General features: G+C 41.7%; 1 protein-coding gene across 1 annotated transcript; it reads left to right on the top strand.

Moving 5' to 3' along the window:
- Positions 1 to 964: 964 nt before the first annotated feature.
- LOC120057341 (mitogen-activated protein kinase kinase kinase kinase 2-like) lies at positions 965 to 25,202 on the top strand. The gene is made up of 31 exons (XM_039005921.1): positions 965 to 1,085; positions 8,116 to 8,173; positions 8,272 to 8,362; positions 8,445 to 8,509; positions 8,667 to 8,722; positions 8,892 to 8,939; positions 9,158 to 9,200; positions 9,892 to 9,964; positions 10,054 to 10,185; positions 10,361 to 10,423; positions 11,122 to 11,203; positions 12,975 to 13,085; positions 13,216 to 13,294; positions 15,170 to 15,228; positions 15,335 to 15,381; positions 15,483 to 15,521; positions 15,734 to 16,092; positions 16,221 to 16,360; positions 16,460 to 16,501; positions 16,586 to 16,670; positions 16,764 to 16,843; positions 16,937 to 16,997; positions 17,097 to 17,220; positions 17,376 to 17,434; positions 17,530 to 17,633; positions 17,738 to 17,912; positions 22,854 to 22,922; positions 23,068 to 23,154; positions 23,236 to 23,306; positions 23,411 to 23,466; positions 23,575 to 25,202. Exons 1-31 carry the CDS (start codon positions 993 to 995, stop codon positions 23,660 to 23,662), a joined length of 2,739 nt encoding a protein of 912 aa, XP_038861849.1. The 5' UTR covers positions 965 to 992; the 3' UTR covers positions 23,663 to 25,202.
- The last annotated feature ends 259 nt before the right edge of the window (positions 25,203 to 25,461 follow it).

Here is a 25,461-nt window from a genome sequence, read left to right as displayed (position 1 = left end):
CCCCGATATTCCCAGTTGAGCATTTCTTTGCAAACCGACTCTGATTTTGCAAAATAAAATCCCAAGATCTGCTGCCATAATATCCTGCTGCTAGGAGAACGATGATGTATTTCAGAGCACAACGAGGGGCGTATCTTCATCACGGCTATAAAGCTGACGTCTCTCAATTTACATTTTAGTCATTAAGCAGACTCTCTTATCCAGAGCAATAAAGGTTATGGCACATCGACCGATTTTTTCACCATGTCGGCTCAGGGATTTGAACCAGCAACCGTTCAGTTACTGGCCCAACGGTTTAACCGCCAGGCTGCCTGCCAGCCATAAGGTCATAGTTTCCAAATTAAGCCATTATCGTTTCCTTACGAATAAAAACTATACACAGTGGATTGTCTTTTATAAATCATAATATATATTTTCCATGGAAGTAGTTTTGCTACCTATTTAATAACCTTAATAATCACCCAGTCAATCAACAAATCAATCAATTAACGTATCAATCACCACAATAACCTCAAGGGTTCTCCCAAGTGTAAGCTCTCCCCAGGGTTTACTACCCCGTTGGGCATGTGCGTGCGAGCGTTTACTACCCCGTTGGGCATGTGCGTGCGAGGGTTTACTACCCCGTTGTAAACCCTCGTGCAAGCGAGATGTTTTTATGAAATTGAAAGAAAAAAAACTTTAAACAAAACAATAACCAAACTGGTGTACAATTACTCTTTTTTGACAGGGCTTCGTTTCAATGAAAAAACTCAAACGCGGATTATTTTCTTCATTCAGGAGCAACAACAATACCTTATTATTTACATAAATGCCATGGCACTGGTAGGCTGCCGTTCACTGAGCATAACAAGGCTGTCGACTATAGCTGCCATTTTTTTATTTAAAAAAAAAGTTTTTTGCCTCTGATGGTTTGTTGCTGAGGAAGTGCAGACATTTGTACAGGAATCAACATTAGTCGCAAGACAGCTCGAGTCGAGGCAGACATTGCTGCGATGGAGGCAATTGGTGTCTCCTACTCGAACCCGTTGGAGGACTACGAGTTGATTCACCGAATCGGGAGTGGTACATACGGAGATGTATTTAAGGTATTTTAAATTCGCAATGCTCTATTATTTTGTACTTTAGTGAAACTTAGGTCTCCTTCGTAGGCTACTGGATATGCATCAATCCCCCGAATTGTGATTGTTTTGCATATGACTGTATTACCTGAGCAGACACATACCTGTTTGAATAGATGGTCATTTATAGCATTATTCGTATGTTGCGTCACCGTTAAAAACAGAATGTGATGGTATTCTTAATAAAAAAATGCTAGAAATTGTTTTGTGATTAAAACACCTATTTTTTTCTGATATAATGTTGCCTTCCTTAGTATCATCAATGTGTGCATTTCCCCACTGTATTTTGCCTAGGGTCGGGTTTACGAGACTAACAAGACTCAGGGAAATGCTGATTAAGCTTTTACTCTAAGTATACAGTGCGTTCGGGAAAGTATTCATTCAGACCCCTTGACGTTTTCCACATTTTGTTACGTTACAGCCTTATTCTAATATATATGTATTTTTAAAAAATCCTCAATCCCATAATGACAAAGCAAAATAGTCTTTTAGAAATTTTAGCGAATACCTTTACATAAGTATTCAAACCCTTTGCTATGAGACTCGAAATTGATCTCAGGTGCTGTTTCCATTGATAATCCTTGACATGTTTCTACAACTTGATTGGAGTCCACTTGTGGTAAATGCAATTGATTGGACATGATTTGGAAAGGCACACACATGTCTATATAAAGCCCCACAGTTGACAGAGCATGTCAGAGCAAAAACCAAGCCATGATGTCGAAGGAATTGTCAGTAGAGCACCGAGACAGGATTGTGTCGAGGCACAGATCTGGGGAAGGGTACAAAAATGTCTGTATAGTTGAAAGTCCCCAAGAACACAGTGGCCTCCATTCTTAAATGGAAGAAGTTTGGAATCACCAAGACTCTTTCTAGAGCTGGCAAACTGAGCAATCAGTGGGGAGAAGGGCCTTGGTCAGGGAGGTGACCAAGAACCTGATGGTCACTCTGACAGAGCTCCAGAGTTCCTCTGGAGATGGGAGAACCTTCCAGAAAGACAACCATCTCTGCAGCACTCCACCAATCAAGCCTTTATGATAGTGTGGCCAGACAGAAGCCACTCCTCAGTAAAAGGCACATGACAGCCCACTTGGAGTTTGCCAAATGGCACCGAAAGGACTCTGACCATGAGAAACAAGATTCTCTGGTCTGATGAAACCAAGATTGAACTCCTTCCCAACGGTGAAGCGTGGTGGCGGCAGCATGCTGTGGGGATGTTTTTCAGCAGCAGGGACTGGGATCGAGGGAAAGATGAACGGAGCAAAGTATAGAGAGATCCTTGATGAAAACCTGCTCCAGTGTGCTCAGGACCTCAGACTGGGGCGAAGGTTCACCTTTTCAACAGGACAACGACCCTAAGCACACAGCCAAGACAACACAGGAGTGACTTCGGGACAAGTCTCTGAATTTCCTTGAGGGTTCCAGCCAGCGCCCGGACTTGAACCTGATCTAACATCTCTGGAGAGACCTGAAAATAGCTGTGCAGGGGCGCTCCCCGTCCAACCTGACAGCGGCTGAGAGGATCCGCAGAGAAGAATGGGATAAACTTCCCAAATACAGGTGTGCCAAGCTTGTAGCGTCATACCAAAGAAGATTTGAGGCTGTAATCGCTGCCAAAGGTGCTTCAACAAAGTACTGAGTAAAGGGCCTGCATCCTTATGTAATGTGATATTTCATATACAGTTGAAGTCGGAAGTTTACATACACCGTAGCCAAATACATTTAAACTGTCACAATTCCTGACATTTAATCCTAAAATGTAAAATGTCCTTGTCTTAGGTGAGTTAGGATCACCACTTTATTTTAAGAATGTGAAATGTGAGAATAATAGTAGAGAATTACTTATTTCAACTTTTATTTCTTTCATCACATTCCCAGTGGGTCAGAAGTTTACATACACTAAGTTGACTGTGCCTTTAAACAGCTTGGGAAATTCCAGAAAATGATGTCATGGCTTTAGAAGCTTCTGATTGGCTAATTGACATCATTTGAGTCAATTGGAGGTGTATCTGTGGATGTATTTCAAGGCCTACCTTCAAACTCAGTGCCCGTTTGCTTGACATCATGGGAAAATCAAAAGAAATCAGCCAAGACCTCAGAAGAAGAAAAAAAAAATCTGGTTCATCCTTTGGAGCAATTTCCAAACGCCTGAAGGTACCACGTTCATCTGTACAAATAATAGTACGCAAGTATAAACACCATGGGACCAAGCAGCCGTCATACCGCTCAGGAAGGAGACGCGTTCTGTCTCCTAGAGATGAACGTACTTTGGTGCGAAAGGTGCAGATCAATCCCAGAACAACAGCAAAGGATCCTGTGAAGATGGTGGAGGAAACGGGTACAAAGGTATTTAAATCCACAGTAAAATGAGTCCTAAATCGACATAACCTGAAAGGCCGTTCGGCAAGGAAGAAGCCACTGCTCCAAAACTGCCATTAAAAAAAGCCAGACTATGGTTTGCAACTACACATGGGGACAAAGATCGTACTTTTTGGAGAAGTCCTCTGGTCTGAAAAATAGAACTGTTTGACCAAAATGACCATCGTTATGTTTGGAGGAAAAAAGGGGGACACTTGCAAGCTGAAGAACACCATCCCAACCGTGAAGCACGGGGGTGGCAGCCTCATGTTGTGGGGTTGCTTTGCTGCAGGAGGGACTGGTGCACTTCACAAAATATATGCCATCATGATGCAGGAAAATGATGTGGATATTATGAAGCAACATCTCAAGACATCAGTCAGGAAGTTAAAGCTTGGTTGCAAATGGGTCTTCCAAATGGACAATGACCCCAAGCATACTTCCAAAGTTGTGGCAAAATGGCTTAACAAAGTCAAGGTATTGGAGTGGCCATCACAAAGCCCTGACCTCAATCCTATAGAAAATGTGTGGGCAGAACTGAAAAAGCATGTGTGAGCAAGGAGGCCTACAAATCTGACTCAGTTACACCAGTTCTGTCAGGAGGAATGGGCCAAAATTCACCCAACTTATTGTGGGAAGCTTGTGGAAGGCTCCCCAAAACGTTTGACCCAAGTTAAACAATTTAAAGGCAATGCTACCAAATACTAATTGAGTGTATGTAAACTTCGGACCCACTGGAAGAAAAGGGTGCCACTGAAAGGAGTGATTACTGGGGTAGCCATAAATGTAAAAGTTAACCAACTGAAGGGGAAGATTCCCAGTGTTTGATGCTTTTTGTTTGGTGCGACGCAGACAGGGTGGGTTGAGTGGTGAAACAGAAGTTGTCTGTGAGTTTTGGTGTTGAGTCTTTGCCCGACCAAAGTGAGGTTATATATAAGTTATCTTGTATGAGCTTTAGTGCCGAATACATATTACGTTGTTACAGGTGTCAAGCTTATGGGCATGTGGCAGCAGTGTGTAGGAGGGAGGTAGAGGAAGATGGGTCAATGGGGAGGGATCCTAAGAGGAGTGGTGTGAGTAGTAGATCTGTACCAGTACAGAGGGATAAATCAACAAGTGATATAAGTTTCAGTAAGATTGGATTTTTAACATTTATAGTAATGGTTATCAACTGTACTGCAGGGATGGAACATAAGACGCAGACAATTGAGGTTGTGGTGGCAGCTGACGAGAGGTATTTGGGTGTGCGAGACTTGACATCAGAAGAGTTACATGGTGTGTTAAATGGTGGTGTCCCATCTTTTTAGGATGTTGGCCTGAGGTAGGACTAAATAGATATAAATAGTAGAGTAGGGTGGTGTTATGTTTTTGGCTAAGTTGTATGTAAACTTCCGACTTCAAGTATGTGTGTATGTATGTGTCATGCACAAAGTAGATGTTCTAACTGACTTGCCAAAACTATAGTTTGTTAACAAGAAATTTGTGGAGTGGTTGAAAAACGAGTTTTAATGACTCCAACCTAAGTGTATGCAAACTTCTGACTTCAACTGTATACAGTACCAGTCAAAAGTATGGACACACTTACTCCTTCAAGGGTTTTTCATAGTTTTTACTGTTTTCTACATTGTAGAATAATGTAAACATGTAGTAACCAAAAACTGTTAAACTAATCAAGCAATTATTCAAAGTAGCCACCCTTTGCCTGACAGCTTTGCACACTCTTGGCATTCTCTCAACCGGCTTCACCTGGAATGCGTTTCCAACAGTCTTAAAGGAGTTCCCACATATGCTGAGCACTTGTTGGCTGCTTTTCCTTCACTCTGCGGTCCAATTAATCCCAAACCATCTCAATTGGGTTGAGGTTGGATGATTGTGGAGGCCAGGTCATCTGATGCAGCACTCATCATTCTCCTTGGTCAAATAGCCCTTACGCAGCCTGGAGGTGTGTTTTGTCCTGTTGAAAAACAAATGGATAGTCCCATTAAGTGCAAACCAGATGGGATAGCGTATCGCTGCAGAATGCTGTTGTAGCCATGCTGGTTAAGTGTGCCTTGAATTCTAAATAATTCACCAACAGTGTCACCAGCAAAGCACCCCCACACTATAACACCTTCTCCTCCATGCTTCACGGTGGGAACCACACATGCGGAGATCATCCATTCAACTACTCTGCGTCTCATAAAGACACGGCGGTTGGAACCAAAAATCTCAAATTTGGACTCATCAGACCAAAGGACAGATTTCCACTGGTCTAATGTCCATTGCTCGTGTTGCTTGGCCCAAGCAAGTCTCTTCTTATTATTGGTGTCCTTTTAGTAGTGGTTTCTTTGCAGCAATTCGACCATGAAGGTCTGATTCACGCAGTCACCTCTGAACATTTGATGTGTCTGTTACTTGAACTCTGAAGCATTTATTTGGGCTGTAATCTGAGGTGCAGTTAACTCGAATGAACTTATCCTCTGCAGCAGAGATAATTCTGGTTCTTCCTTTCCCGTGGTGGTCCTCATGACTGCTAACATGACTCATGTTAGCACAGTTGAAAACAGTTGTCCTTATTTAAAGAAGCAATAAAACTGGCCTTCTTTAGACTAGTTGAGTATCTGGAGCATCAGCATTTGTGGGTTTGATTTACAGGCTCAAAACGGCCAGAAACAAATAACTTTCTTCTGAAACTCGTCAGTCTATTCTTGTTCTGAGAAATGAAGGCTATTCCATGCAAGAAATTGGCAAGAAACTGAAGCTCTCGTTCAACGCTGTGTACTACTCCCTTCACAGAACGGCGCAAACAGGCTCTAACCAGAATAGAAAGAGGAGTGGGAGGCCCCGGTGCACAAATGAGCAAGAGGACAAGTACATTAGTGTCTAGTTTGAGAAACAGACGCCTCACTTGTCCTCAACTGGCAGCTTCATTAAATAGTACCTGCAAAACGCCAGTCTCAACGTCAACAGTGAAAAGGTGACTCCAGAATGCTGGCCTTCTAGGCAGAGTTCCTCTGTCCAGTGTCTGTTATTTTGCCCATCTTAATCTTTTAAATCGCCTCTTCACTGTTGACATTGAGACTGGTGTATGGCGGGCCATTTTGAGCCTGTAATCAAACCCACAAATGCTGATTCTCCAGATACTCTAAAGAGGGCCAGTTTTATTGCTTCTTTAATCAGGACAACAGTTTTCAGCTGTGCTAACATAATTGCAAAAGGGTTTTCTAATGATCAAATAGCCTTTTAAAATGATCAACTTGGATTAGCTAACACAACGTGCAATTGGAACACAGGATTGATGGTTGCTAATAATGGGCCTCTGTACACCTATATAGATATTCCATTAAATCTGCCATTTCCAGCTACAATAGTCATTTACAACATTAGCAATGTCAACATCAAATTGATCATAAATACAGTGTAATTTTAATGGACCAAAAAATGGCTTTTCTTTCAAAAACAAGGACATTTCTAAGTGACCCCAAACTTTTGAACAGTAGTGTATATATATTCCATAAATCAGTTTATTTTATTATGGGGTATTGTGTGTAAGGGGGGGTCTGAAAAAGTCAAGGGGTCTGAATATTTTCCAAATGCACTGTATATGGTCATGTGTTTAAAAAAAAGATCCAGCACACCAAATAAAGTTAATGGAGTATAGAACAGAAACAAATCATTGAGTTTGTGGTTATGTGAGATGATGCCTTGGTTGTAGCAGTTGGTAACAGGAAACCAAAAATTTGTTGAGAAAGGAAGTTGTCAAAACCGTGAGAAACTCACTGTATACACCCAGGCCAGAACCCTGACCTAAATTCTGATATTTGCCATGGCCAGCAAATATAGTCTTATCATTTTCAATGTAGCATACCCAAGAAACCCTTGTAAAGTATGGGAAAGATTTCTGTAAAAAAAATATAGAAATCATCATAAAATAATCGATGGATTAGTTGCCTAAGCCATGTCTTGAGAGTGATCTTGAGCTGAGATTAGCAATAATAGTCTCATTTAGTCGAGGATGTAAAAGGTCTGCTGCATAATACACATTACTTTTACGTGACTTTCATCACAGGAAGTCTTTTTTACTACAGAAACAAAACAGGAAGTGAGTACCGCTCCGTATCAGATGTCTTTTTTTTCAAGGGTAGCTGACAAGGGCCTCATAGTTCCCCCACATGTCCTTTCACTGCTTTGCTTGGTAACATAATCATTGTGTCTGTATGATCTGTAGACATACAGTAAGGGTGTACTTCCCCTTATCACCCATTTTTTTTATCAGTGGAAAACAAAGTGTGAGCACAAGGCCCTCAAATAGGATACTTAATCGGCTGAGGTGTAATCATTATCCCAAACAGTTGCGTTAGAAACTCTCGTTTTCGTTGCATATCTGACAAATTCAGCTAGTTCCCTCGTAGTTTTGTTCAGTTTGCTTCCGTTTGGTTCCTAGTGAATACATCCCTGGTTTAAATCTAATATACCTAGAACTACTTTCAACTTGATGTGTGGTCGGCTATTATTCGTTTCCCATTGTATAACTGAGTCTGGGGCACTCATGACTTGAACGGTCATGCCAGTACCCATAACATTCACAGCAAAAAAATGAAATCACAATGTCAAATGATCAGGAAAACATCAAACATTTTTTTTGTACTCTTCTCTATAGGCCCGAGACATCAAGACGTCTGTGGTATCTGCAATCAAAGTTGTAAAACTAGATCCCGGTAGGCTATTTATCCCAAAGTACGGTTGTGTTTTTATCTCCATCACATTGTGTCGCAGTATTCCTGGAATATAAATCAGTGCTCGTCTCTCTTTTCAGGTGACGACATCTCATCTATCCAGCAGGAGATCACCATGATTAAAGAATGCAACCACAAGAACATTGTGGCCTATTTCGGCAGCTACCTCAGGTCTGGTCTGCAGTCGAACGTTAAAAGTTGATGTGAAACTCGGAGCGATTCCTTTTTAACGGTGCGCCTCTTCCTTTGGTAGAAATAACAAGCTGTGGATCTGCATGGAGTACTGCGGAGGAGGTTCCCTGCAGGACATTTATCATGGTACAGTTGGAGAACGTCATCCCCCCCTAACACCCACCCCGATAGATCATGTATATGCATGGCATCATCCAGTGTTTCAAGTAAAGATTCAACTAGCTACTGTGTCCCTCGTATATTCTCTTTTTGACTGACACACGTAATTGTTACGTTTCCATAGCTACTGGCCCCCTGAATGAGAGGCAGATTGCGTATGTGTGCAGGGAAACACTCCAAGTAAGAATGAAATGATATGCAGCGTTATTCATTGGATAAAGCGTTTAACAATTTTCTATTGTGAAACTTTCCATTTGGATGTAACATTTATTTACATTGTAAATTCATAAACGTCATGCTTGACAGTGGCATCTCAGGGCAACGGTCATTGGATTTTCTTTGTTTGCAGGGACTGCATCACTTACATGAGACTGGGAAAATGCACAGAGACATAAAAGTAATGTATAGAATCCTGTTGGATATGAAACATGTAAAGAAATCGCGCTACCACTCATCTGAATTGAATCATTTGGTCTGGCGCTTTGGAACTACTTACAGAAATGTAGTTTTGCAAGTGTAAATGTATGTCTCTCTCTGTGTAATTGGAGCTTGGGACTGTCTTCATGGGAGAGTGTGAGACGGTGCACTCATTGTGTCAATGTGGGTTCTTCACAGGGAGCCAACGTTCTTCTAACATCGCGAGGAGATGTCAAACTGGGTCAGTGACTGTCTTCCACCCTCACACTGTCACTCACTTTCACATATCCTCTTTACCTCTCCCGTGGACAGTTGTGGAAAAAGTACCCAAGTGTCATACTTGAGTAGAAGTAAAGATACCTTAATAGGAAATGACTCAAGTAAAAATCATCCATAAAAATACTACTTGAGTAAAAGTATTTGGTTTTAAATATACTTAAGTATCAAAAGTAAATGTAATTGCTAAAACTCCTAATATTAAGCAAACAAGGCGGCACCATTTTCTTGTTTTTTAAATGTATTTACGGATAGCAAGGAGCAGGCACACTCTTACACTCAGACATCATTTAGTGAGTCTGTCAGATCAGAGGCAATAGAGATGCCAGGGATGTTCTCTTGATGAGTGTTTGAATTGGACCATTTTCCTGTCCTGCTAAGCATTCAAAATGCAACTAGTACTTTTGGGTGTCAGGGAAAATGTATGGAGTAAAAAGTACATTATTTTCTTTAGGAATGTAGTAAAGTAAAAGTTGTCAAAAATAGAAATCGTAAAGTACAGATACCCCAAAACACTACTTATCTAGTACTTTTAAGTATTTTTACTTAAATACGTTACACCACTGCCCTTGGACACACCCAGTCCCTGATTTATATATATTTTTTGATTTACTCAAATATTTGTCTCCACCTCTCACGCCATCGTTTCCCTCCAGCGGATTTTGGCGTTGCAGCTGAGATCAATGCTTCTGTTGCCAAGAGGAAGTCCTTCATAGGCACGCCTTACTGGTGAGTGATCTAAGTCCATCCATGGCACCAAAACAAGGCCCACTATCATGGTGTACCACAGTTATCCACGGGCAGCGTTGCTCTTCTAGGATGGCACCCGAGGTGGCAGCAGTGGAGAAGAAAGGCGGGTACAACCAGCTATGTGACATCTGGGCAGTGGGCATCACCGCTATCGAGCTGGCAGAGCTTCAGCCTCCAATGTTTGACCTGCACCCAATGAGGTGAGGGCACAGTTGCTGGGATGTCACCTCTCATTATTATAATTATACAGATTCTGTAATAAATGTTGTAAGTTGTATCCAGTCATATTAACAAATCAGATTTGGATAATGATCACTGCATCATGTTGCACAACAAGTTATTGTTCTGCGATTTAGATGATTCTTTTTTCCCCAGGGCCTTGATGGTGATGTCAAAGAGCAGCTTCCAGCCTCCCAAACTGAAGGACAAGTCCAAATGGTAGAAGTTAGTTTACAATTAAAAAGTAATATGAGCTACATAACTAATAATGTATTTATGTAATGAATACGAGTAAGAGAGGCTAAAATGATAACACATTAAAGCATTAAACCTCTTTCTGCAAAAGTTAAACCCAAACTGCTGCTCCAGTAGATTAGCTGGCTCATCCTTTGTTCAAAAAATGCCTTTTTTCCTTTAACCAGATTACAAGCTCTCTTTGTCAGTTAATTGAAAATGAAACCTTGTTCAAAGTATCGCCTTTTTTTCTTCTAACAAGCCGTACAAAGCTGGTTACAATTTAAATATCATCCTCCTGAAAGCCAGAACAAATACTACAACAAATATTATAGTTAAACTCAAATATACTGATTGATTTTTTTTTTTTACGAATAGCTGAGGGGTGCGGTTTAAAAGCTGTAATAGTTAGGACCGAAAACACCATATGTATACTGGATATGTCTGAGTACCATTTAATGTGTATATCAAAATGTATTTCTGACATGTAATACTGTGTATAAGGGTACCATGTATTTCAAATGTAGGAATAATGTATATGTAACAAAATACTAAAACAAAGCACATGTTGTCCTCCGAAGGGCTAATAAAATGATAATAAATCAAAAAGAATACTATAAATGTCACTGTGTCTAGGAGCCCATTAGCCCCTGTGGTAATAACCAGTGGTCTCTCCTGTTTAGGTCCGTTGACTTTCACAGCTTTGTGAAAGTATCCCTCACCAAGAACCCTCGCAAAAGGCCCACTGCAGAGAAGTTGCTACAGGTACTACCTCAGAGTTCCATCCTTTTGAGGAGAACAAGAAGATGGCATCAAAGTTAATGAAAACCTGTTGAATTTACAGTGCCTTTGGAAAGTATTCAGACTCCTTGACTTTTTCCACATTTTTGTTAGGTTACAGCCTTATTCTAAAATTGATTAAATATATATTTTTTTTTTCTCATCAATCTACACAAAATACCCCATAATGACAGAGCAAAAACAGATTTTTGCTCATTTATAAAAAACGGAAATATCACATTTACGTAAGTATTCAGACCTTTTAGTCAGTACTTTGTTGAAGCACCTTTGGCAGCGATTACAGCCTCGAGTCTTTTTGGGTATGACGCTACAAGCTTGGCACACCTGTAGTTGGGGAGTTTCTTACATTCTTCTCTGCAGATCCTCTCAATCTCTGTCAGGTTGGATGGGGAGCGTCGCTGCACAGCTATTTTCACCGTCTCTCCAGAGATGTTAGATCGTGTTCAAGTCTGGCTCTGGCTGGGCCACTCAAGGACATTCAGAGACTTGTCCTGAAGCCACTTCTGCATTGTATTGGCTGTGTGCTTAGGGTTGTTGTCCTGTTCGAAGGTGAACCTTCGCCCCAGTCTGAGGTCCTGAGTGCTCTGGAGCAGGTTTTCATCAAGGATCTCTCTGTGCTTTGCTCCGTTCATCTTTGCCTTGATCCTGTCTAGTCTCCCAGTCCCTGCCACTGAAAAATACCCCCTCATCATGATGCTGCCACCACCATCCTTGGCATTCAGGCCAAAGAGTTCAATCTTGGTTTCATCAGACCAGAGAATCTTGTTTCGCATGGTCTGAGTCTTTAAGTGCCTTTTGGCAAACTCCAAGTGGGCTGTCATGTGCCTTTTACTGAGGAGTGGCTTCCGTCTGGCCACTCTACCAGAAAGGCCTGATTGGTGGAATGCTGCAGAGATGGTTGTCCTTATGGAAGGTTCTTCCATCTCCACAGAGGAGCTCTGTCAGAGTGACCATTGGGTTCTTGGTCACCTCCCTGACCAAAGCCCTTCTCCCCCGATTGCTCTGTTTGGCCGGGCAGCCAGCACTAGGAAGAGTCTAGGTGGTTCCAAACTTCTTCCATTTAAGAATGATGGAGGCCACTGTGTTCTTGGGGACCATCAATGCTACAGAATTATTTTGGTACCCTTCCCGAGATCTGTGCCTCTACACAATCCTTTCTCGGAGCTCTACGGACAAGTCCTTCAACCTCATGGCTTGGTTTTTGCTCTGACATGCACTGTCAACTGTGGGACCTTATATAGACAGTTGTGTGCCTTTCCAAATCACGTCCATTCAATTGAATTTACGACAGGTGGACTCCCAAGTTGTAGAAACAACTCAAGGCTGATCAATGGAAACAGGATGCATCTGAGCTCAATTTAAAGTCTCATAGCAAAGGGTCTGAATACTTATGTGAATAAGGTATTTCTGTTTTTTGCATTTTTAGTACATTTGCAAAACATTTTGCTCTGTCATTATGGGGTATTGTGATGTCATTATGGGGTATTGTGATGTCATTATGGGGTATTGTGATGTCATTATGGGGTATTGTGATGTCATTATGGGGTATTGTGTGTAGATAGCTGAATATTTTTAAAATACATTTTACAATAAGGCTGTAACAATGTGGAAAAAGTAACTGTGTCTGAATACTTTCCTAAGGCACTGTATGTCCCTAGTGCAGAAACTATACGTAGGTTCTAAACATAGTCCTTTAGGTGACCGACACTCCCCACATGACTCGTTTTCTTCTCAGCACCCCTTTGTGAGTCAGCGGCTGACCAGGACCCTGGCCATTGAACTGCTGGACATGGCCAGCAACCCTGTTCTGCAAACCTCACACACTATGGATGAGAGTGATCTTGAGGTGAGCTCTCCTCTCCTGTCCTAAAATGTATGCTTGGGCACGACACTGTACTATGTGGATTACTACTACTAAGTTAAACATGTCACTAATGACCTGTATACTACTGTGTGTGTGTGGGGGGGGTTTGCAGACATGCAGTGCATTCCCTGATAAGATCCAGTCCTTAGGGAAACCCCTGTCGGTCCAGAGGACTCAGTCTGAGGAGCAGTGTGAGTAACTCTCAGATCCTAGCATCCACAGCTTCTCAAGGACACTGGAATTACTGATGAGCCATTGTTATGGCCGACGTAGCATTACCGCATGCAGGGGCAAGCAGCCAAGGTCAGGAGGACACAAGGGGATAGTCACTGGCACCAAGACTGAGCATCCACTCAAATAAAATGAGAGTAGTGTGAGAACAAGTGTGTTTTTGGTTTACTGGTATCATATCATTTTCATAACAAAAAATGATGATTATGATGATGATATTGAGGAGGATTTTCTAGTACAGTATTCAATATTTTAAAGGTGTTATTCTGTATCATATGTACAGTACCTGTAAAAAGTTTGGACACCTACTCATTCAAGGGTTTTTATTTATTTTTACTATTTTCAACATTTTAGAAAAATAGTTAAGATTTCAACACTATGAAATAACACATGGAATCATGTAGTAACCAAAAAAGTTTTAAACAAATCAAAATATATTTTAGATTATTCAAAGTAGCCACCATTTGCCTTGATGACAGCTTTGCACACTCTTGGTATTCTCTCAACCAACTTCACTTGGAATGCTTTTCCAACAGTCTTGAAGGAGTTCCCACATATGCTGAGCACTTCACTCTGCAGTCCGACTCATCCCAAACCATCTCAATTGGGTTGAGGTCGAGTGATTGTGGAGGCCAGGTCATCTGATGCAGCACTCCCATCACTCTCCTTCTTGGTCAAATAGCCCTTACACAGCCTGGAGGTGTGTTTTGGGTCATTGTCCTGTTGAAAAACAAATGATAGTCCAACTAAGCGCAAACCAGATGTGATGACATATCGCTGTGGTTGCCATGCTGGTTGTGTGTGTGCCTTGAATTCTAAATAAGTACCATCGCACCTCCTTCTCCATGCTTCACGGTGGGAACCACACATGCAGAGAAAATCCGTTCACCTACTCTGCGTCTCACAAAGACACTGGTTAGAACCAAAAATCTCAATTTTGGACTCCTCAGACCAAAGGACAGATTTCCACCGGCCTAATGTCCATTGCTCGTGTTTCTTGGCCCAAGCAAGTCTCTTATTGGTGTCCTTTAGTAGTGGTTTCTTTGCAGCAGTTACACCATGAAGGCCTGATTTCATGCAGTCTCCTCTGAACAGGTGATGTTGAGATGTGTCTGTTACTTGACCTCTGAAGTATTTATTTGGGCTGCAATCTGAGGCTGGTAACTGAAGTGAACTTATCCTCTGCAGCAGAGGTAACTCTGGGTCTTCCTTTCCTGTGGCGGTCCTCATGAGAGCCAGTTTCATCATAGCGCTTGATGGTTTTTGCAACTGCACTTGAAGACACTTTCAAAGTTCTTGAAATGTTCCACATTGACTAACCTTCATGTCTTCAAGTAATGATGGACTGTCATTTCTCATTGCTTATTTGAGCTGTTCTTGCCATAATGTGGACTTGGTTTTTACCAAATAGGTATATCTTCTGTATACCACCCCTACCTTGACACAACACAACTGATTGGCTAAACGCATTAAGAAGGAAAGAAATTCTGCAAATTAACTTGTAACAAGGCACACCTGTTCATTGAAATACATTCCAGGTGACTACCTCATGAAGCTGGTTAAGAGAATTCCAAGAGTGTGCAAAACGGTCATCAAGGCAAAAGGTGGCTACTTTGAAGAATCTCAAACTATAAAATATATTTTGATTTGTTTTAACACTTTCTTTGGTTACTACATGATTCCATATTTGTTATTTCATAGTGTTCATGTCTTCACTATTATTCTACAATGTAGAAAATAGTAAAAAAAATAAAGAGAAACCCTTGAATGAGTAGGTGTCCAAACTTTTGAATGGTACTGTATATGTGGGGATTGACTTTTTTTTTTTTTTTCAGTTGATCTGCTAAAATTTGGCCCTCCCATGAGGAAGGAGACTGACCCCTCTCCTGACCTGGTGAGTAGCCTATCATCTGTGTCTAACCTCTGTTATATGAACGTCATGTTCAACATAGAAAACAATATGTCGAACTGTCAGTACATCAATATATTTTCCCCAACAGGGATCATATGACGAATGGAGCATTACAGATGATGAAAAGAACTCCTCGTAAGCTATCGTTTATTTTACTTCCTATGACAAATCTGTCGTAATAATAAATTACAAATGAAGGCAGTAATAACTTAATCTACTCTACATTTGAGGTGCAGGAGTCTACTGGAGTGTGTTGAGGAAGCATTGCTTGAAAGGTGAGGCTATAAAACCATCTATATACATCTCTTTATAGCACTTATCTACATTACCAATAACACACCAAAGCCAAAGGGAACAAAATATAATTCCCATTACAAACAAACATACCAAGTAAGCTGAATGCAAAGGAATTTTAAACAATTCTGCACATCCAAATCACTACACATGTTTAATTCCCATAACGTGGTCTGTTTGATATCCATTGCAGGAGGTTAACCGTCAAGAGAGCGCCCTCTGCTGAGGTGAGAGGGAACTACACACTGTATTATCTTATCCTCTCAGGCACTCCACACTGTTTCTTTGGAGCTGCACCAGCGTGTGTCTGTGTTCATCTGTTGCAGCACTCTCCTGAAGATGATGATGGTGATATGGATAAATGTGGCACAGTGAAGAGGAGTGGGGTCCTCAGTCCTGCCCCAAGGAATACCATCCCCCAGTCCACTGACACTACTAGCGCCATAGAATGCACTGGCAATTGTGACTCCACCCCTCCCACTGTCACTCCTCCATTCACAGACCCCACCCTGGCTGACCCCTCTCTCTTCAACTGCTCCTCTCCCTCTGAAGGTGCAGCATCCACTCACACACAACACATCCTGTACACACAGGAACACTCACTAAAACAATCTATGAAGTCATTGTGTAAAGGTAATGACATCAACTACTAATTTTGTCAATCTGCATGACCAATTTAGAAAAGGCTCAAATCCATCATCCTGAGACCCTATACTGCACTGAAGGGTCTGGACAGAGGCCGGGAAAGACGGCCGCCAAGGCCCAGCAGCCCCCACTGTCTCCAGAATGGAGCACACTCAGGAGGAAAACTGAGGACTCGGTGAGTCACCATCAGACAAGTTACTGACACGCCTCTTAAATGCATCTCTTGTGCAAAAATGATGACTGATAATTCTGTGGAATTTGTTTTTTTCTTCAGAGAGGTGATTGCCATGGACTTCCACCCACACCCAAAGTCCATGTAAGTCAAGATGTCTGGATATATAGCTACCAATAAGAAAATACCGCTTTGAAATGATACATTGAACCACACAATCTTTTCTAGATGGGGGCCTGTTTTTCCAAGGTGTTTAATGGCTGTCCATTAAATATCCACTGTGCTGTCACATGGGTCCTGCCAAAGACTAAAGGTAAGCACAGGCTATAAAGGATAACAGTCAGTCAATAGAGCTTCTGTCAAACCAGTCATAGCTTGGGAAGAATATCTGACTATCCTCCCTCAGATCAACACCTCATCCTGGGGACAGAGGAGGGCATCTACACCCTGAACCTCAACGAGCTCCATGAGGACACAATGGAGAAGGTACCATCATGTTAACACCAATTGTACAAAAATGTTTAAAAAAATAGTTTTTCTTACCAGTCCGTTTTTAAAAAGCTTTTCTGTGTTTTTCAGTTATTACCCCAGAGGTGCAGCTGGCTGTATGTCATGAACAATGTGCTAATGTCTATCTCAGGTAGGGCCCTCAGTGTCCCTCACACCAGCAACAATGACAACACACCCTAATACAGTGTGTTCTATCTAGACGTGTGTTTACTGTCTTCGTGCGCCACAGGGAAATCATCGCAGCTGTGCTCCCAGAGGCTGACCACCCTGTTTGATCAGCGCAGACACCTGCCGAAGAGGCAGGGCCACCTGTCCATCAACACCCACCGCCTCACAGAGAGGATCAACTCAAGGTAAGGACACCCCACCCCTGGGCAGCGAGAGGCCGTAGTGAAAATACCCAAGCAATGTTGCTTTTCACTGATATTGGCATGAGAGGAAGGGAAATCATCCTGGAAATTGTACATAAAAAAAACAAATGGGTCATGTTAATGTGTTCTCTTTGTAGAAAGTTTTCTGTGTCTGGAAAGATACCAGACACCAAAGGCTGTCGACGCTGCAGCGTTGGTAAGGAACATGTTATTTTAGTCAAACATGGAGATGTACTGTGCCGTCTTTATGACTAAGATGACATCTCTCTCTTCTGCCTTATCTATTCTCAGTGCGTAACCCATACACTGACAGCACATTTTTGTGTGCTGTTGTACCAACTGGCCTTGTCCTACTGCTGTGGTACGAGCCCCTGCAGAAGTTCATGCAACTCAAGGTGTGTATTCCCAATGCATCTCTATACAACGTTAGCATTGTGTTCTTTAAATAGAAAAGCATCACAAAGCATTCTTCCGTTCCGCTTTCTCCTCTCCCTCTCAGCATATCGCTGTGAGTCTCCCAGAAACCCTCCCCATCTTTGAACTGCTTGTCCTGGAGAAAGAGGAGTTGCCACAGGTGTGTGTGGGTGTGAGCAGGTTACAGGCCCCTGTCAAGACCTGTGAGCAGGTCCACTTTGACATCATCCACTTGAATGACACACCCAGAGCCCAGACAGGTACCTCCATCAATATTTTGATATTTTATCTAGTTTAATCTAGACCAGTGGTCACCAACCTTTTCCGAGTCAAGATCACTTTCAGTCAAAAAGCAAGCCGAGATCTACCGCTCAGAATTTGTTTTAAACATGACTTAAATGTTTTTTAGGTTAATGTAAAAAAATATATATATGTTGGAATCAGTGGTGGTTGGTGCTGTTTAAGATGAGGGGGGCTGATCAATTTTTTATGATAAATTTTCTTTTTCTATTACAGCATATTGGATGACTGTCATTCATATTCCATTCACCCAGCTCAATGTAACATCGATAGGTTTAGGCTACTACGTGATAGTCTAATTTCCCTATACCCATCATGCAGTTGCTACAACCTAGCCTATGAACGAAAGTTTACAACGTAGAGAATTTTGAGTAGTCAAGGTGACAGACAGTGACACATTCAATAGCGCTTTGCACCCTCTTGACTGCATGTAGCTGATCTAGGAGGTAATCATTAGTGCAACACTTGCAAATGTGAATTTCTATTGGACAAATTCAGGTATTTTTATCACCGTTCCGTTTGCTTCCATTTTAAGAAACGCTCTTTCAATAGAATCGGCAGAATGAATAGTATTGGTATTTTATTAGGATCCCTATAAGCTGTTGTGAAATCAAATCACATTTTATTGGTCACACACATGTTTAGCAGACGTTATTGCGGGTGTACCAAAATGCTTGTGCTTCTAGCTCCATCAGTGCAGTAATATATCTAACTAGGCAAGTCAGTTAACCTGTCTAGGACTAGGGAACCCCTCACCAACAGCCAATGAAATTGCAGGGCGCCAAATACAAATCAACAGAAATCTCATAAATCTAGTTTCTCAAACATACAAGTATTAGGCACCATTTTAAAGATAAAATTCTCGTTAATTCAGCCACAGTGTCTGATTTCAAAAATGCTTTACGGCGAAAGCTCCACAAACGATTATGTTAGGTCACCACCAAGTCACAGGAAAAACTCAGCCATTTTTCCCACCAAAGAAAGGAGTCACATAAAGCACAAATAGAGATAAAATGAATCACTAACCTTTGATCTTCATCAGATGACACTCATAGGACTTCATGTTACACAATACATGTATGTTTTGTTCGATAAAGTGCATATCTATATCCAAAAATCTCATTTTACATTGGTGTGTTATGTTCAGTAGTTCAAAAACATGCTATGATTTTGCAGAGCCACGTGAATTCACAGAAATACTCATTAAAAATGTTGATAAATTCAAGTGTTATGCATGGAACTTTAGATACACTTCTCCTTAATGCAACCGCTGTGTCAGATTTCAAAAAAACTTTACGGAAAAAGCATAATCTGAGAACGGCGCTCAGCCCAAACCAGCCAGAGAAATATCCGCCATGTTGGGAAGTCAACATTATTCATAAATAGCATTAGAAATATTCACTTACCTTTGATGATCTTCATCAGAATGCACTCCCAGGAATCGCAGTTCCACAATAAATGCTTGTTTTGTTCGATAAGGTCCATAATTTATGTCCAATAGCTTCTTTTGTTAGGGCGTTTGGTAAACAAATCTAAAAGCGCGATCTGGTCCAGTCGGACGAAACGTTCCAAAAGTTATATTACAGGTCGAAGAAACTTGTCAAACTAAGTACAGAATCAATCTTTAGGATGTTTTTATCATAAATGTTCTATAATGTTCCAACCGGAGAATTCCATTGTCTGTAGAAAAGCAATGGAACGAGAGCTACCTCATGTGAACGCGCCTGACCGAGAACGAGGCTGCTGGCAGACCCCTTTGTCAAACAGCTCCCATCCGGCCCCCCTTCACACGAGAAGCCTGACACAACGTGCTAAAGACGGTTGACATCTAGTGGAAGCCTTAGGAAGTGCAAAATAGCCCATATCCCACTGTGTATTCAATAGGGGTGAGTTCAAAAACCACAAACCTCAGATTTCCCACTTCCTGTTTGGATTTTTTCTCAGGTTTTTGCCTGCCATATGAGTTCTGTTATACTCACAGACATCATTCTAACAGTTTTAGAAACTTCAGAGTGTTTTCCATCCAATACTAATAATAATATGCATATATTAGCATCTGGGACTGAGTAGGAGGCAGTTCACTCTGGGCATGCTATTCATCCAAAAGTGAAAATGCTGCCCTCTATCCCAAACGAGTTAAGAACAAATTCTTATTTTCGATGACAGCCTAGGAACAGTGGGTTAACTGCCTTGTTCAGGGGCAGGGCGACAGATTTTTACCTTGTCAGTTCGGGGATTCGATCTTGCAACCTTTCGGTTACTAGTCCAACACTCTAACCACTAGGCTACCTGTCGCCCCCACTAGGCTACCTACCTGCCGCAGCAATGTGGGAGTGGCATAGACCAAAATACAGTAGAATAGAATACAGTGAGTAAAGCAAAACTATGTAAACATCATTAAAGTGACCTAGTGTTCCATTAATGAAGTGGCCAGTGATTTCAAGTCTATGTATATAGGGCAGAAGCATCTAAGGTGCAGGGTTATGTAACCGGGTGGAAGCCGCCTTGTGATGGCTATTTAACAGTCTGATGGCCTTGAGATAGAAGCTGTGTTTCAGTCTCTCGGTCCCATCTTTGCTGCACCTGTACTGACCTCACCTTCTGGATGATAACGGGGTGAACAGGCAGTGGCTCTGGTGGTTGTTGTCCTTGATGATCTTTTTGGCCTTCCTGTGACATCTGGTGCTGTAGGTGTCCTGGGGGCAGGTAGTTTGCCACCGGTGATGCATTGGGCAGACCGCACCACCCTCTGGAGAGCCCTGCGGTGCAGTTGCCGTAGTCAATAGTCAATGAACAGCATTCTTACATAGGTATTCCTCTTGTCCAGATGGGATAGGGCAGTGTGCAGTGCGATGGCATCATCTGTGGATCTATTGGAACGGTAAGCAAATTGAAGTTGGTCTAGGGTGTCGGGTAAGTTGGAGGTGATATGATCCTTAACTAGCCTGTCAAAGCACTTCATGATAACAGAAGTGAGTGCTACAGGGCGCTAGTCATTTAGTTCATTTACCTTTGTTCCTGTACCCAAGAAAGCAATCTTGAAGCAAGTGGGCACAGCAGACTGGGTTAGGGAGAGATTGAATATGTCCGTAAACACACCATCCAGCTGGTCTGAGGACACGGCTGGGGATGCCGTCTGTGTGGTTTGCCATTTGTAGTCCGTGATTGTCTGTAGACCCTGCCACATACGTCTCGTGTCTGAGCCGTTGAATTGCGACTCCACTTTATCTCTATACTGACGATTTGCCGGTTTGATTGCCTTAGAGGGAAAACTACACTGTTTTATATTAGGCAATATTCCCAGTCACCTTGCCATAGGTTTTAATAGTCACAGTGGGTACAACATCTCCTATACACTTCGTGATAAACTCAGTCACCTTATTCGGCGATGTTATTCTCAGAGGCTACACGGAACATATCCTAGTCCACGTGACCAAAACAATCTTGAAGCAGCAGCTACTCTTCCTGGGGTCCACACAACATGAAACATTACATAATGTAGAATATTAATAGACAAGAACAGCTCAAGGACAGAATACACTCCTGATCACACGCAAACACAGTTCACTTTCATAGCAGCCACATGAAAACAGCGTGATCCCTTTGCTCGTTGTACTGTATATGTAATTCCTTCTCGCTACTATCTATGCCTTCTCCTCCTCTTACCTTTTTCCTTTGCTTGTGGACTTCTAGCTAACATGGCATCCCTGTCTGTTTGAGCTGGGTGTTTGAGTAGGCAAAACTAGTTAGCTGTATTCTCTTGCAAAGTGAAAGTTTTTTTTAAATACAACCGACTATAGCTTGCTCTCTCTCGCTTCGCCTTAATTTTGGAAGAAATTACTTTTTTCAAAACTGTTCAACTATTGTTTTTCTCTCTGAGTCAACTACTCACCACATTGTATGCACTGCACTGCACTGCAGTGCTAGCTAGCTGTAGCTTCTGCTTTCAGTACTAGATTAAATATCTAATATTTTGATTAGGTGGACAACATGTCAGTTCATGCTGCAAGAGCTCTGATGGGTTGGGGGACGTCCTCTGGAAGTTGTCATAATTACTGTGTAAGTCTATAGAAGGGGGTGAGAACCATGAACCTCCTAGGTTTTGTATTGATGTCAATGTACCCAGAGGAGGACAGAAGCTAGCAGTCCTCCGGCTACACCATGGTGCTACCCTACAGACTTCTGCTACTGTAGACCTTCATTATAAAACAGTGTTTTAATCAATTATTTGGTGACGTGAATATAATTAGTATAGTTTTATCTTAAAAGGATAACTCCACTGGTAGGAATGAGGTTTGTGTAGTAGGCCTAATACATTATCACATCATATTGGCTATATACCTGGCCTGCCAATATTCTTCTCAGACCATATTATATTATTAGAACTTGAGCTTTGATAACAAAATAGATCAGTTGGTGTAGCACTTGCGAGGCACAGCTGGACATAAATTGAAATAATTTGCAAATTAACTTTTTTATTAAACTGGACTGATGGTACCTGCATCTCATGGTCATGGTGCTTTCAAGACAGTTGGGAACTCTGGCAGGGGGAAAAAAGGGGTCAAATCGTGACGTCAGTGATCTTCAGTTCAGAATTGGAATTCTGAGTTGGATGACTGTTTAAAAAAATTATGTCCCAGTCAGATCCCAGTTGTCTTGAACACTCGGATGTTGTAGATGGCTCAAAATGGGAACACTTTGCTTACCCGGTGCACAGAGCTTCTGAACCAAGTGCACCCAACAACAACAACGACAGCGAAAGCCTTTATCGTTGGCTTTCGTACAAAAATGTTTGGTGATCGACTAGGAATCGCGATCGACAGGTTGATGGCCACTGATCTAGACAAACAGACGAGCAGTGTGCAAGCTGTAATGTTATTGTTTATGTAACGTTTTCACAGGTAGTCAATCTCTGAAGGTGATGCAGGTAACTCAGCTGGACAGAGACACGGTACTGATCACTCTGGAGAGTGAGTTCCTTTCTTTCAATACTCTGCTTTCAGTATAATTTGATCAGGAACATTGGATGTGCTAGTGTTCTAGTTGGAATGGTAAGAACCCTTGAATGAAGAAGAAAAAAAGCAAGATTGAATTGTGACCATTTGACCTTTGCAGACACTGTGAAAATTGTGACTCTGAATGGAAATCCATGCGAAGGGAGGACCTCAAAGTTGACCTTTGACTTTTCCATTGAGACTCTTGGTAAGGGAATGGATGAGTGCTGCATTCTAATCATTTAGCTTTGTGTCTTTGGATTGGAGGCGACTAAATTGTTCTTTGCAGTATGTTTGCAGGATAGTGTTCTGGCCTTCTGGAAGCATGGGCTTAAAGGTAGAAGCTTGAATAGTGATGAGGTAATGCAGAACAAAACACCAGTCCAGCTTTTCTAGATTGTCAGACTGTTGTCAACTCACCTATTGACAATAAAATAACATTGACGTTTTTACATTTTTCATAGGTTACACAAGAGATCACGGATGAAAGTCGAATATTCAGAGTCTTGGGAACCACAAGGCATGTCTCTTAACTAATGGAGTTTGATAGCAATTCGATAGCAAAACATTTGTCAAATTACTGAAGCAAAATAAATAATTTACATTAACACGTGCTTTTATTCTTCAGGGACATTATCTTGCAGAGTACTCTCACGGACAATCCATCTGCCTTAAGCAACTTGTACATCCTGACGGGGCATGAGAGTAGCTACTGAGGAAATCAGAGAATGGAGGACATTCTGTCTCGAGGAAGTACACAGCAGTCTCCTACTACTCCTAAAAGGACAAGCACAAAGTCAATAAGGATGGAGCAAGGATGCCTACAAGGGCGAGTGGTTGGCCGAAAAGACACAGCTGGGACTGTCTGAGCTTTGATTGGAGTGGGCTTTCCTCACGGCTTCTTTGCGTCCAAATTGACCTGTGAATATCAGTGGTTCAAAACAATACCAGTGGCCTAGGCTACATAAAGATCTTGGCATTGCAGTTGCAGATTTAAAACCACACTTGTCATAACTCTCTCCTGTGACGATCTGAAGGATCAGGTTACAGTGGGTCTGCGCTACAGCGTGCCCCCTCTCGTAGAGCGGGAAGTCGGCTGTTTTTTTATGGCGGTCATAAAATACGCTGCCTCTATGCTCTGTAGTGTTCGATCTTGGAATGTAAACTGTGGAACACTGAGAGACCCTTGGACATCAAAAGTGTGAATAATTAAACAATATTTTTTATTTTTGAGAATGTGGTCCGTGGACACTTAAGGGACATTCGTGAAGAGTGTGTTTCATTTGGTGATCTCATGAAGGACAGGAAACCCTCTACTGTGTCTTTGGTTGTGTACACTTCTTAATTATGGAGTTTACATCTAAATATTGTGAAATGTTTGTGATTAAACATGAAACTATTTGTGAAAAGATGTAATGTGATAACCTTCTAAATGAGAAAATATGGGTTTTCATATAAAGTTAACCAAATCAGTGGCCACGCCCACATGAGCGTAGACATTACGTCGGCGTCATGGACCGCCCTTTTCTCAGACGTGTATAAAATCCACTCCTGACTAAATTGACATTAGACTAGAAAACATGGAGCTGACGCTACATGTTGAAATGGTTAAGAACTACAACTCTATAGGCCCAGGAGACCAGACAGCGTGTAGTGTTGGCTACACGGCTGAAAATGGTTCAACTCTGAGACTATCGATCACTACAGAATAAGAGCAAATCCTAGATGTAGAATTACTAGTCTGCAGCTGGAAATTACGTAAATCTAGTACGAGAATAACGACAACCGCGGAAGCATCTATTCTATGCAACGGCCATCTGTACGCCTGACGTATCCATTACAACAGACACTATCCAGAGCCGCTGAGAAAGCTACAACCGCGAAAGACATTGTGACTTCTGTGGACGTTAACCAGAGACTCTGATGAACTGAGTCTCCAGCAGACGGACCTGGTCGATTCCAACAGAGAAGACCACAACGACATATGGGCGTAAATGTATACATTGCAATTATTTTCCAATGAGCGGCCGTTCATGTGCAAAGGATTAGCATTTCAATTAATATAATTATCAACTGGGTAGTGAATCCATTATGTCTTTCCCGCTCTTTCTGTTCCCACCCCTTTCCATTGTCTACCAAGCCTCACAGAATGGTTTAGCCCACTAGGGATTTTTCAATGTGTTGTGTTAGTAACCAATAACTATATTGTTTGTTTATGTATTTCTGTGATTTGTTTAGTTAGTAAATAAATAATTAAGCCAATTTGTATATCGCTGATTCATTATGGAGGCTAGGGTTCAGCAGATATCCAAGGGTTTGCCATGTTCAGTAATGAGAACTGATGAGGTAATAAAATACATGAATACAAGACTGTACTCGATAAGTTATATATGGGAATTAAAACTCTATAAACAACATATTCCCGTGGTGCCCTAACTTCCTAGGTAATTGAAGTTACATGATTCGTTTAATCGCGTAATTAAATTACACACAGAGAATTGATTTGCTAAGATAA

This window comes from Salvelinus namaycush, chromosome 12 (assembly GCF_016432855.1).
Source record: "Salvelinus namaycush isolate Seneca chromosome 12, SaNama_1.0, whole genome shotgun sequence".
In the NCBI taxonomy this organism is placed as follows: domain Eukaryota; kingdom Metazoa; phylum Chordata; class Actinopteri; order Salmoniformes; family Salmonidae; genus Salvelinus; species Salvelinus namaycush.
This window is presented reverse-complemented; position numbering and strand designations above follow the sequence as displayed.